This window comes from Myripristis murdjan, chromosome 24, assembly GCF_902150065.1.
Source record: "Myripristis murdjan chromosome 24, fMyrMur1.1, whole genome shotgun sequence".
Taxonomy (NCBI): domain Eukaryota; kingdom Metazoa; phylum Chordata; class Actinopteri; order Holocentriformes; family Holocentridae; genus Myripristis; species Myripristis murdjan.
The window spans coordinates 8,644,463-8,656,502 of record NC_044003.1 but is presented as its reverse complement, the minus strand read 5'-3'; the positions used below and the strand labels follow the sequence as shown (position 1 = coordinate 8,656,502).

The 12,040-nt window shown below is 38.2% G+C and overlaps 1 protein-coding gene across 1 annotated transcript; it reads right to left on the bottom strand.

Annotated features, from left to right (window-relative positions):
• Positions 1–17: 17 nt before the first annotated feature.
• Positions 18–11,187, bottom strand: cfap206 (cilia and flagella associated protein 206). The gene is made up of 12 exons (XM_030047131.1): positions 11,080–11,187; positions 7,476–7,559; positions 7,205–7,295; positions 6,670–6,858; positions 6,273–6,431; positions 5,400–5,614; positions 4,995–5,114; positions 3,889–4,087; positions 3,167–3,307; positions 1,637–1,830; positions 737–880; positions 18–239 (listed from the first exon to the last, which is right to left on the bottom strand). The coding sequence occupies exons 1-12, from the start codon at positions 11,185–11,187 to the stop codon at positions 18–20; spliced, it is 1,866 nt and encodes a 621-aa protein (XP_029902991.1).
• Between the last annotated feature and the right edge of the window lie 853 nt (positions 11,188–12,040).

Here is a 12,040-nt window from a genome sequence, read left to right as displayed (position 1 = left end):
ATTTTTTCCAAACTTAATCATTCATTGATAGACCTGGTGAGGTTTGTTTTCATGAAATGTCCACTTTTTTGCTGTCGCAGACCAGCCAGGTAGACCTGAGGCTTGGGCACGTTTGTCTCGCCGTCCCCCTTGCTTTGACAAGCGGCGTCCTTGGGGAGGAAAGTCTGACTGCTGTTGTCCCGTCTCATGTGACTCAGATTAGTCTGCACCGAGTGCGTCACTTTAGTCCGGAGATTGGCCTAGAATTATGAAACGTAAATAGTTTTTGCATAGTTCTGAAAAAAACATTTGGTATGACAAAATCATAACCTGAGGCAAATCCTTTCATATCTTTAAAGTACAGCTGACAGTCTGTAAAATTATAATTTTGTCAGACAAGGTTGTAATTTATTCAGTGTTCTATAAAGAGTGTTATAATTTGTTTCAATTTTATTTTGGCAGCTATTATATTGCCTAGTGCTAGCCAAACCTCTGGATCTATTATTTACAGTGCAGTTTTAAAGACAACAACCACTTGACTGTATTGCTTCAATACTGAATTTGCTACTCTTTAAGATACAACTTTGAGGAAAAGAAAAAAAAGTAATTCCTTGAAATCACTTGCACCATGTAGTTTGAGGAGGGAATTCTGAATGTCAAAATATTTTGGGATAAAGTGATGTTTTTAAACCATAATGACACTGTGATAGTGGTTTAACACACAAAAAAATGCATCAAGTGAATTCATCTCACTGACCAGTTTGATTGCTTTTCGTCTCAACTCCCACTCGTTCCATTCATACGACTTGACGATGTTTGTCTCCACCGGGTGGATCTCGGTCTGCGTGCTGCTGTCACACTTGGTGATGGGCTTCACCAGGAAACCCTCCCCTGACTGCATCTGCACGTGCACAGTGGCAGAAGTTCCAGAAATGACAAAAAAACAATTGATGGGGCCATAAATTACTCAGCTCAGCCAAAAGGGAAAAAACAGTTGTTAAAAGTGCTTGGCACATACACTTCAGTTAGACGTCCCTTTTCATATGTAAGAAATTAGTCATTTTATCTACTTGCAAAGAAAATGTGAAATCTGACACTCCTCCTATTTGTAATCCTACAAGAAGGTATGATTTGGAGCCATCAGTGGCATCGCTCAGAGCCGACAGGGTGAATAAATAACCACTGCAACCCAATTCTCCTTTTCAAGCTTTTATCAAAGCTGAGAGCCGAACCCGCCAGTGAGACTGCCAATTAGAGCAGCAGTACATTAGCATAAAATCAACAAGCGCAGGGAAAACAGCCTTTTCTTTTCAGTAGAGACACTGACAGGCTGGATCATTCAGAACACTACAAAAGATGCATTTAGGTGCTGTTCTTCAGCTCCACAAAACAATTTGAAGCTGTGTTAAATCGCTTAAAAAATTAGTCAAATATGGGGCTTCTGACTCAGGCTTATACCACTGATACATATATATATATATATATTTTTGTACGGACACCAGTTGCATAGCCCTGACACACCCTGTTCTCTGCAGTATCCATCTGAGTAATATGGATCAAAAACATAAGGACTTGTGGGGTATACCATTACATCTCTTACATACAGGCTTTCAGAATAATCAACATAAAGCAGAGTCAACAAGAAGAGGTTTCTGACCTCAGAGTATGGAGTGACGCAGGCAAACTGCTGGTGGAGTTCAAGGAGCTGAATCAGCTCAGGGGAACGCTTGGCTTTCTCAGCCACTTGTGCAATAAACTCGTCTGGACTGGAGGCAAATTTCAGTGCAGTGTCTTTGGAGCTAAAAACATACAACTTCTCCTTATGCTTCAAGATGCCGATGCTCGGATTACCTGTACAAAGAATGCAAAATATTCCATAATGTCTTCAGATTTTGGATCAGAAATGGACCACCGCACTGCAATTTGGACTGAAGGGTCAACAGCCCTCATTTAGAAAGCTGTTTTTCAAATCATCACAAATTCAATCTTTGTAATGATCACATCTTCTGAAACAGAAAGACTGAATGAAAAAAACCTCAATCATTTGGAGCAATGAGACAACTATTTCCACACTGGTCCACATTTGCTGGACGTCATTCAAGTGAAACAGGCTGAAGTGGCAGCTTTAAAAAACATAAGAAATGCTGATTTATTTTGCTGCTCTGTGTGACTGATTTCAACAGAATGATGACATTAAGACTGATAAATCTTATTGGTCATCAATATAGGTCATAAGACACATATTTGCCAATTTTGACATAAACTAGGCAAAAAAAGTTCTGCACCGCTTTTTCAGTCTATAATTTCTCCCGTTTATTTATACCCAATAGTGTTGTATCTTATACCATTGTAAAGCCTGATTCGTCCTCTTTCCAGTGAGATACAACTTGTAAGGATCCTGCAAAATCCCATTCAATGTGTTTTCAGTTGATCATTTCTCCCCTGTGATAAGACCAATTGGATTTGTGAGTTATACTGTTGGAATGCCAGCCCCCTTTACAATAGGGTATAACTGTAAGGATGAGGCAACACAGCTAAACAGGTGGGAAGCACAATATTTTATTCATTTTCTCATTTTGCCATATGCTGTCAATTAAGTGCCAGTTAGGAACACCTGTGAGTGCAATTTAAATTACCAACAGAAGAACAGTGAAGGGAATTTTTATTGACTGAAAGGACATTGAATGGGATTTTGCTCCCCTCAAAAAAGGGGGGAGGGGACATGTTTAGCCATGTTGGTCATACCAATCGATTGACAATCTTTACAACTTATTTCTCATTGAAAAGGGGACTAATCAGGCTTTCTAACGGTATAAAAGACAACACCAATTGGTTTTGTTAAATGGGAGAAATGATCAGCTGAAAAAATATTGCAGGGGATTTTCTCAAAAAAAAACTGGTCGCTTCCCACACAATTACCAGTGTCACTCATTCCAGAAATGCAGGATCCTTACAAGTTGTATCTCATTGGAAAGAGGACGAATCAGGCTTTACAATGGTATAAGATACAACACTATTGGGTATAAATAAAGGGGAGAAATTATAGACTGAAAAAGCGGTGCAGAACTTTTTTTTGCCTGCTTTATATGACACAAACATCTATATATTGCACACATCAGATTTCTGTATGTGTCCGCACCGCAGACATGCCAGGGGTGTTTGTGTAACATCAGACCACATACCGTACCTGGCAGTAAAAGCCCATCCTTGTTTACGAGCGTATACCCACAGACTCCGTTATACTGCAGCAGCAGCTTGTCAAAGTTGGCTGTTGTTTCAGGCAGGAGCCACTCCTGTGTCTTAATCTCAGAGGGATTGATACGTTCACCTGAAACGCACGATGAAGTAAAACAACAGCGCTTAGGCTACAACATTTAACTGTTCAGGAGCACGATCATACTCAGAATAAGTCATCTTCCTCCTTCTACATATCAAGATGTGTGACTGTCATCCTTGTTTGGCAGATGAGGCTGAAGCATCAAACCGTGGCACTGGGTTTTTGGTGCAATAAATTAAGCCTGAAGCACCAATGTTGCAAGTGTACAGAATCATTTTTCAGCGTGCTAATGCAGCTATTTATATCACTAATGTAATGTAAATATTGACATAAATTTGGTAGATGCATATGCTGAGAGCACCACAGAGCATTATGAGAGCAAACATTTTTACATATCCACTGGCCTCTTTTGGATGAAACACGGGGGAATCATAGGTTTTAATACGGAGGTCCAGAAATTTGATTATAAACCTGACTGGCCGACCACAGTGCCACCACCTGGCCAACAGGTCTCTGAGCTTCACACTCAACATCTGGGTCACATCTTAACAACCTTGGGGTGCACTGGTGTGTAACAGTTGAGGAAGTGATGGTCACTGTTGGCTTGTGTCTGATGTAGACATGATCTGTACCTGAGGAGTCAATGATTCTGTGTTCATCTGTCTTCACCTCTGACCCCCCCAGCAGTTCATCCAGCTGAGCCTCAGAGAAAATTTGTGACTGAGCAGCGAGGAAGGGCTGCAGATTCACCGCCGTGTTATCGAGGATGCTCAGCAGCACCATCTCATCCTGAAGTCCAGACCACAACTTCGCCAGGCTTGTGAAGTGTGGCTGAAAAAAACAAGCAAACAAACAAACACACACACACACAAAAAAACAACAACAAAAAAAAAAAAAACATGTGGAATGGGAGCTGAAAAAGGCTGCATAAATCAAGAAAAAGAGAACTCAGTGTTGAATAATGCAAATATGACTCCTGCAAGTTACAAATAAGACAATGTATTTTTTCAGTGGAGGAAAGTTTCCTCCTGAACAAACTAAGCTGGTCATATGATCATGCAAGATTACAGGACTTATTTCCATGATTTTCCATAATTAAGCTGGTGCACTTTAATCACCAAAAAAATATTGTCCTTCTTGGTAAGTTTGTTTTTCAACGACTATTAGAAAACAGCTCAGACCACAATCAAATGAGATGATGCTCTAAGATACATTTTATGTTTACATTCTATGTTTATATAGAATGCATTTCCTATAAAGTGGATATATACATTTATAGGTATATTCCTGCAAAGTGATTGTTTGTAATTATTTGTTGATTATTTTGTTTCCAAACAAAATTCCACGATAAATGCAAGTAAGCACTTTTTACAAAACAGCAATAGCAAAAGGCTGTCTTTGCTCATCACAAATTGATATGCAAATACATTATTCAAAAAAAGCAAACCCCTTCTTGTCCCTGTCTGTTCCAATAGTCACCACTCATCCTTCCCCTCCACATTCTGCCTCCATGGACTCACTGAAAATGTAATTTCTCCTCCTATATTTCTTTCTTTTTTCTTTTTGTCATTCCCCCTCACTGCCTGTCTATATTTTTAGGATCTTCTATTAACTTGCACATTATACTTGAATTTACAGTACTGTATATGTGCTACATGTGTAATATACCATAGTGTAGCACTGTTTAAGGAATAGAAAAAGACAAATATACTCTAGAAGCAGTAATCAGGGCACTTACAAAAACCTGTGCGGTGGGTATAGCACTCCTTGAATGCACCATTTCCTGCAGCAGCTTCACCTGCGACTCCAGTTTGGTCTGCAGGGCTTCAACTTGCTTGGCACATAAACACACATCAGCCTGGCAATAATAGGAGACATTTTTGTATTCCTGAAAAGGTTTTACTCAGGAAAATAAAGGAGGGTATGTCATAAAAGATTTAGTCCTCTATTTTAAGCTGATACAAATCTCACATCAATTCATATTCTATGTAATATGCATAAGAGTGCTGTCATTTCAAGTGAAACCTGAATGAAAAGTATTTGCAATTGTCTGTAGCCTCATCACTACCGTCTCATGTAGCATATAATCAGTGACTGAAGTGAAGACTACTATCACAGGCTAACATGTTTACTCTAAACTCACCAATATGACTTTCAGGAACAGTTCGTGCTGCCTGACATTGTAGAGTGCCTGTTTGAGAAGGACAGGAGACACGTCACAGTCTCCAGGCCGTCTATCAGGGTCCATTAGCATCTCCAGTAGAGCTGTGTATTTCCATGCCAATTTCTGTGATACATTCAGTGTGTTTTCTATGCCTTTACTGGTGACTGGTAGAGCTTCATTAAGAATTGAAGGCACTGCACAAGACAAAATAAAAAAAAAAAAGAAAGTGTTCCATAAAGTGCCCCAAAATGAGAAATCCGTCATTTGTGAAGGAGTGAAACATACACTGACAAAGTAACTGACAGCAACAAAAGCCCATGGGCTGGAAAAAGACATACATTTATGCAGTGGATCCTTGAATTTTGAGATATTGAATGATTTTTGAGAGGATATACAGTATAGTATTGCAATAGCATTGGACCAGAATTTTTAAAAGCTGCACCAGGCACTGTTGCACTTTGTAGCACGTTGTAGCTCCAAAATACTCTTTGTAAAATTTTAATTCAATTCCCAGAAATCATCAAAAATAGTGTCTGTAAACTGCACACATCATGCTCATGTTTACCGTCTCTCCTGTCTGTGATGCTCTATACAAAAGGGAACCAAAGGAAGACGAGAGGCAAAGAAATTTATCATCAGTATGTCCAGCTTTCTTTGGACAAAGTGCTTGCTTGCTGGAGATGGGGAGACAGTCTATATTTCATTTTGAGAAGTGGATTTGTATTGGATGCTTAAAAAGTAACAATACTAATGTGCAAAGAACTTTCCTTAATGGAGGAACAAAGAGCTGTGAATGTCAGGTATATGTGTTGTTATACATATGCTTCACTATGTACCGTGTGAAGAACTCACAGTCATCAATGCCCTGTCCTCCCTTGCTGCTGAATTTGTTGAAGAGTCGGATCCCGGTGACAATCATGGTCAGCTCGCTGAGTTGCTGCTCCTTGTCCCTCTTCATGAGTGACATGAAGGCTCCCAGTTCAGGCTGAGGGAAGACGCTCTGCAAGGCAGCTGGTCGAGGAGAGGAGCAAGAGAAACTAAATAACCATTCAACCATAACCTGATGTTGTTGCCTAAATGCAGCTGAGCCAATCTACTGTAGCAGTTCAACCATATTTTGCTGAGGGAGGGAATAGTGCATCTTGTTCACTTCCTCCACCCAGACCTATTTTCTATGCACTAAAATGCTCTCATAGAAACTGCATTTTACACAAATAAAACAACAAATAACAACAAGCTGATGTCAAACCTGTGGCCTCTCGCACCGTGCTGTCATCAGATGGTGAGCCCGTGCCAGAGCGCAGCAGGACATACTCAACGATCTTGCGATAAAGGGCCTCCACCTCCTCCCGTGTTTTCACCCGGCTGTCGGTGATCTCTCTGCTCATTGGGCTCAGCCTGGACTGAAGCAGCTGGTGCTGCTCCTCAATGAACTCACCTGGATGGAAAAACAAGGGATAACAAGCCAAGGCTTTGACAATATAATCAGCAACCAGAGACATGATGGTGACTTCTGGCTGTGGCTAGAAAGTGGCTGTTTCAAGCACTCAGAATTAAAAGCACTACAAAGATGGAAGAGCTGTAACATAACAATATAAGAGCTGAGCAGAAAACAAAGAAAGAATTATTTTACACCTAAGTCCCCAGTTGGAAAGAGTGCTAACCATGCTTTAACTGGTGTGAGAGTAAGTTTACTTTGTGGATCCAAGGCTGAGATAAGCCAATCAGTTCCTGCTATTACAAACAAAGGCCATTAGTATGACATTTCATACAGATTTACTTACGTCGAGATGTGTAATTCATGTCAAAATGGACCTGCATTTTGATTGTGTCGAGGGCCGGGCTGCACTTTTCCATAAGTCTGCCCACACACAGCTGGAAGAAAAAAAAAGAAGCACTGCAGCCAGACATGTGAACATCAACAACATGAAAAACCTGAATTTTCAGGAGAGTGCTCAAACTGTGTTTGTTTGAAAACAGGGGCCTGAGATTTATTCTACCTACATGACTGTTAAAAAAACAAAACAAAAAAACAAATCCAACACACTAACTCACCTCTTCCAGTTTTTGGACATCTTGCTTGGTCAGTGTCCGATCGACATTGAACTCATTTCTTGGGTCCAACACAACAGCTTTCACCTGAGAACAAAGAGGAAACCTAGAACACTGGTTCCCAACGTGGGGTATGCAGTCCTCCAGGGGTCCAACCAGCAGAATGAGGACTAGCTACTATCCTTTTGCTACTATTACAGTCCCTACAAGTTAACCAGTTATTAAAAAGAGTTATTAACTCTATCCATCTCTGGTTTCACTGTCCTCACTGTTAAGTTACCTCCACAGTACTGCATTATTACTGGTTAGGTAATTCTATGACAAACCAGCTGTAAAATGGAAACTAACAACAACATGGGGGTCCGTTAACCCTTACGAAACAAAAATATATTGCAGTATACTGGAAAATATCATGTGATATATTAGATAATACATTTCCATATATGGGAACTAGTCTTTATATTTTACAATATATTGAAATATATGCATAGACCATACATGTCTATATATTGATACATATAAAAAAAAATATTGCAATCAAGACCAAAAACGGCACTATATTTTTACATGCAATAGTTTGTCTTTATATGTTCAAATATACTGCAATATATGCATATACCATATATGTATATATATCGCAACATAATATATAAAAAAACATATTGGGATTTTTCTTAACATTGCATATTTTCCAATAAACAACCATAACATATGCATGGACCACGCATGGCATATATTTAGGGTCCGGGCAGCTTAGGACACCAGACACTATTGTATTCCCAGGTCTTCTTTCTTTCTTTCTTTCTTCTTCTTTCTTCCAAGGAATTCATACTTCCCATGGGTGAAAACTCACCAAACTTTGCACAAAGGTCCTGTCCAATGCCAGATTACCTCAGCTGCAAACTCAAGCCTATAGTCCTGATGGTGGCGCTATAGCAAGCTTTTAAAGTTCAAAACTTTGAAAATTCATAACAAATCAACCATATGTGCTACAGCTTCACAACTTTCATCAAACTGTAGCCTCAATATAGAAGAAACTTTTGTACATTCAAACCTATTGAAAATTATGAAGCCATCACTCTGTTTTTTTTTTTTTTTCCAAAAACTGCAAAACTTCTTAAACTATCTCCTCCCACAATTTTTGCTCAAATGTCACCAAACCTGCTACGGAGCATCTTCAGACTGTCCTACACAAACGATGTTCACAGATTTTTGATTTATCAAAAATTAAGCCTACAGTGCATCAAAATGTTTTACTGTAAACGCTACTGTAAACATATACCTGCAAAGTCTTGCTAAATAAATCTTCAATGTTCATGAAAAAAATTGACAAAATTCTGGAGTCATGGTCGATGATGTGTGGCAAATTTCAGAATTGTATCTCAAAAACTGAATTTTTGACAGCATTTTGAATTTTGCTCTCATGTGAACAATTGGAGTCAATGTAAAAATGGCATTTTTAAACATCAATTTTTCACTTATGGAGCCGATCAATCATTGTTAAAAACAAATTAACATCATCTCCCTGTTGTCTAGATCAGTGTTTCTCAAATGGGGGTACGCGTACGGGCTACTTAGAGGAACTCCAGGGGGTACTTGAGATTTTTTAAAATTATAACACGAGACTACCTTGCGTAGATCCGACCGAGCAATCTGTCAAATGTCTACAAGACTACCTGACAAACACCAGGCAAACAGCTGATTTCTCAACTTAAGTAAACAAGAGCTAAACAAGATCCCCCGTGAATTTTTATTTCTATAATAAAGTGCCTCAGTGGAGTCAGCACCACGGACAGTAGGCTACCTGTAAGATTTTCCACGGAGATATATATTGTTATCAGTTATTAATTAGCCTATTAATCGTTATTCATTTGTTTAGTCTTTATGAGTTTCCTGGGCCATTTATTTAATTAATTTGTCAGTTTGTTTGCGTCTGTACATTGAAATGAACATTTAATAAATCAACACATCTGTGAAAACTGTCGTCTTTATTTCAGAGGTAAATTAATAACAGCCTGAAAAGGTGATTCTATAACTCTGTTCAGCCTTAATGTGACTGCTTAGGCCTACTGTTACTTTTGCCGCATAGCCACATTAATCGGAGCTGACGTTAAATTGGAATGACACACCCCCAGCTGAAATGAAACATCTACCAGTTAAAAATGACTGAGAAGTCGATAGAAGTATAATTATCAGTCCATTAATTTTTTTTTTTTTTTTTTTTTTTTTTCCAGCAGATATTCTAGTCACAACATGATTGAGCTAGTAGAGCAATTTTATTTTGCTATGTTTGGTATCTATTCATTTTCAGGAAAACACGATGTAACCACTGGCTTAGTAAAACTGTCAAGCTGCTATTGAGCTGCTACTTGCCAATTAGCTCAGAGCGGTAAACGACGGTCTTTGGATCCAGAGGTTGCAGGTTCAAACCTTGACTGGTGCAGAATCCACATTGTAATGTGAACATCTTAATCATGTGCTCCAAACTGCGTGAGTGTGACTAAAAATGCCTGGACCCCACCCATCGCTGCACAGCAGCTGTAATTTTACGTATATTTCCAATACATGTTCCCATATAATTGGAATGTCATAGATCATGTATTTATAAATATATTAACCCAGTGTTCATCACATGAATGTAAATACATTATGGAGGACTTTTATACATATAAAAGTCAATATATGAACACATATATTATATATTTATATTGTATATATGGCAAATATATGAAATGCGCAATTGTTGCTGTATTTTTCCATATATTAACATATATTGCAATATATTGATGCAATATATAAATATATGCCACATATATGATTCACCTATATATTACACAATTTATTTCTGAGACATTTTCAAATATATAATATATTTCTATACATTGTTGTTCGCATATTAAATGTAATATATTCGAATACATTACAATACATTGCATTTCATATATTGGTAAATATATTTTCTTTCCGTAAGGGAAGATATTAATATTTCAACAAATATTTGTTTGGGGTTCTTTGACATGGATTTTGGGAACATTTGACAAGTATGGATGTACTAATCTACTTGGGGCCAATTTGACCCCATTAATTTAAACCTGAATTATAAAATGACTATAGTAAAAACTGTTACTCAGGTTTGAGTGTCAGGTAACATTATGTTTCTTGCTGACCCTCTACACATTAAAAATCTTTTGGGAATCATGTTTTCCCCTCACAAATGTCACATTAACCATCAGTGGTTGTCACAGGCATGGTTATGGTTATGGTTACGTTTTTTTTTTTTTTAAAGATTATAAATGCACGTTATAGTTCCTCAGAGTCCAATTCTCATGTTTCACACAGCTTAAAAAAAAGTCCAACCCCAATACACCTGTAGGAACCAAATGCGTACAGGGCATTTACAACAAATTATCATGTTAATGTATCGCTATTTCATTGGTAACAGTCAAAAACAGATGTTAATCATGTATTTAGAGATGTTAAACACTGAATGAGGTCAAAGATAATAGGAAGGTTGTTATGACTCTTACTTTATAAGACATTAACGCACATTCAGAGCTAGCAAGCAACACGTAGCGGTTAAGTTATACAGTATTTGGCTGTTACTTACCATAAAAGCCACCAACGTCTCCGACACAGCCTGGCCCTTCACTGCGCATTCTTGAACTATCTCACGAATAATAGTTTTAATCACACCTTCTGCTTGAGCCCGGGACATTTCGACAGTCAGTATAGATTATTTTCACTTTAATCTGGAGAGTTAGCAAACTGTTATAACTTTAGCACAGAGCTACACGGCGTCTCACGTCGATGACACGTTACCATAGCAACACTTCAGCGAGTAGACAGGAGTGTGCTGCGGTCGAGTAATGCGCCTCGGTCAAAACAACTCTTTTTATCCAACGTAAAATATTAGACAGATAAATAGTTATTTTTCCACACAGTGTAAAAGCTTTGGGTGTTAGTTCAATGATTTTGTTTTCGTAGTTCGACTGGAAAAAAACTAGTCCGCTGACAAGCAACAGTCATGATTATTCATTAGATTTCAATGGAACAGCGCGGAGTGATTTTACCTTTAAGTTTGTGTAGTGTGGTTGCCCAATCACAAAATGCTTTCACAAGTACACATCTATTTACAGGTAATGGATGGTTAACTTATAAAACACTACATTATGAGAGGTATACATAGAAAATGTAAGTATATCATTGTTATGCATATAGGTTAACATAGCCTATTATTAGTTATAGTCTAGATCAGTTAGAGTGCGCACAAAAATGTGGCATTAATAAAACAAGGAGGATTACTCTGTGAAGTTACTTATCCTTCCATTTTTTTAAAAACATAAACACTGCTGATCTGTGTGCACAAAAGTTGCAACTACTTATGCAAAACATTAAATCAGTATGTTAGAAGAGCAGTATTTGATTTGACTGAAACCGTGTCTGGTGGTCCTGTAGATTTATAAGGATAACCAGAGGTCCTCTATAGTCACCATTTGTGCGTTAGTACATCATCCTGTTAACATCTGAACTTGACCTCTGTATGAATACTAACATTTGAATATATGACA

What these genes read in the sequence shown, in the direction of transcription:
- cfap206 (XM_030047131.1), bottom strand. Translation starts at nt 11,187, where the DNA reads ATGTCCCGGGCTCAAGCAGAAGGTGTGATTAAAACTATTATTCGTGAG. An exon ending in TACCCACCGCACAGGTTTTT is followed by an intron (nt 4,088 to 4,994) that starts GTAAGTGCCCTG and finishes TGTTTTTTTCAG; the next exon opens with CCACACTTCACAAGCCTGGC. An exon ending in CAGAATCATTGACTCCTCAG is followed by an intron (nt 3,308 to 3,888) that starts GTACAGATCATG and finishes CGTGCGTTTCAG; the next exon opens with GTGAACGTATCAATCCCTCT.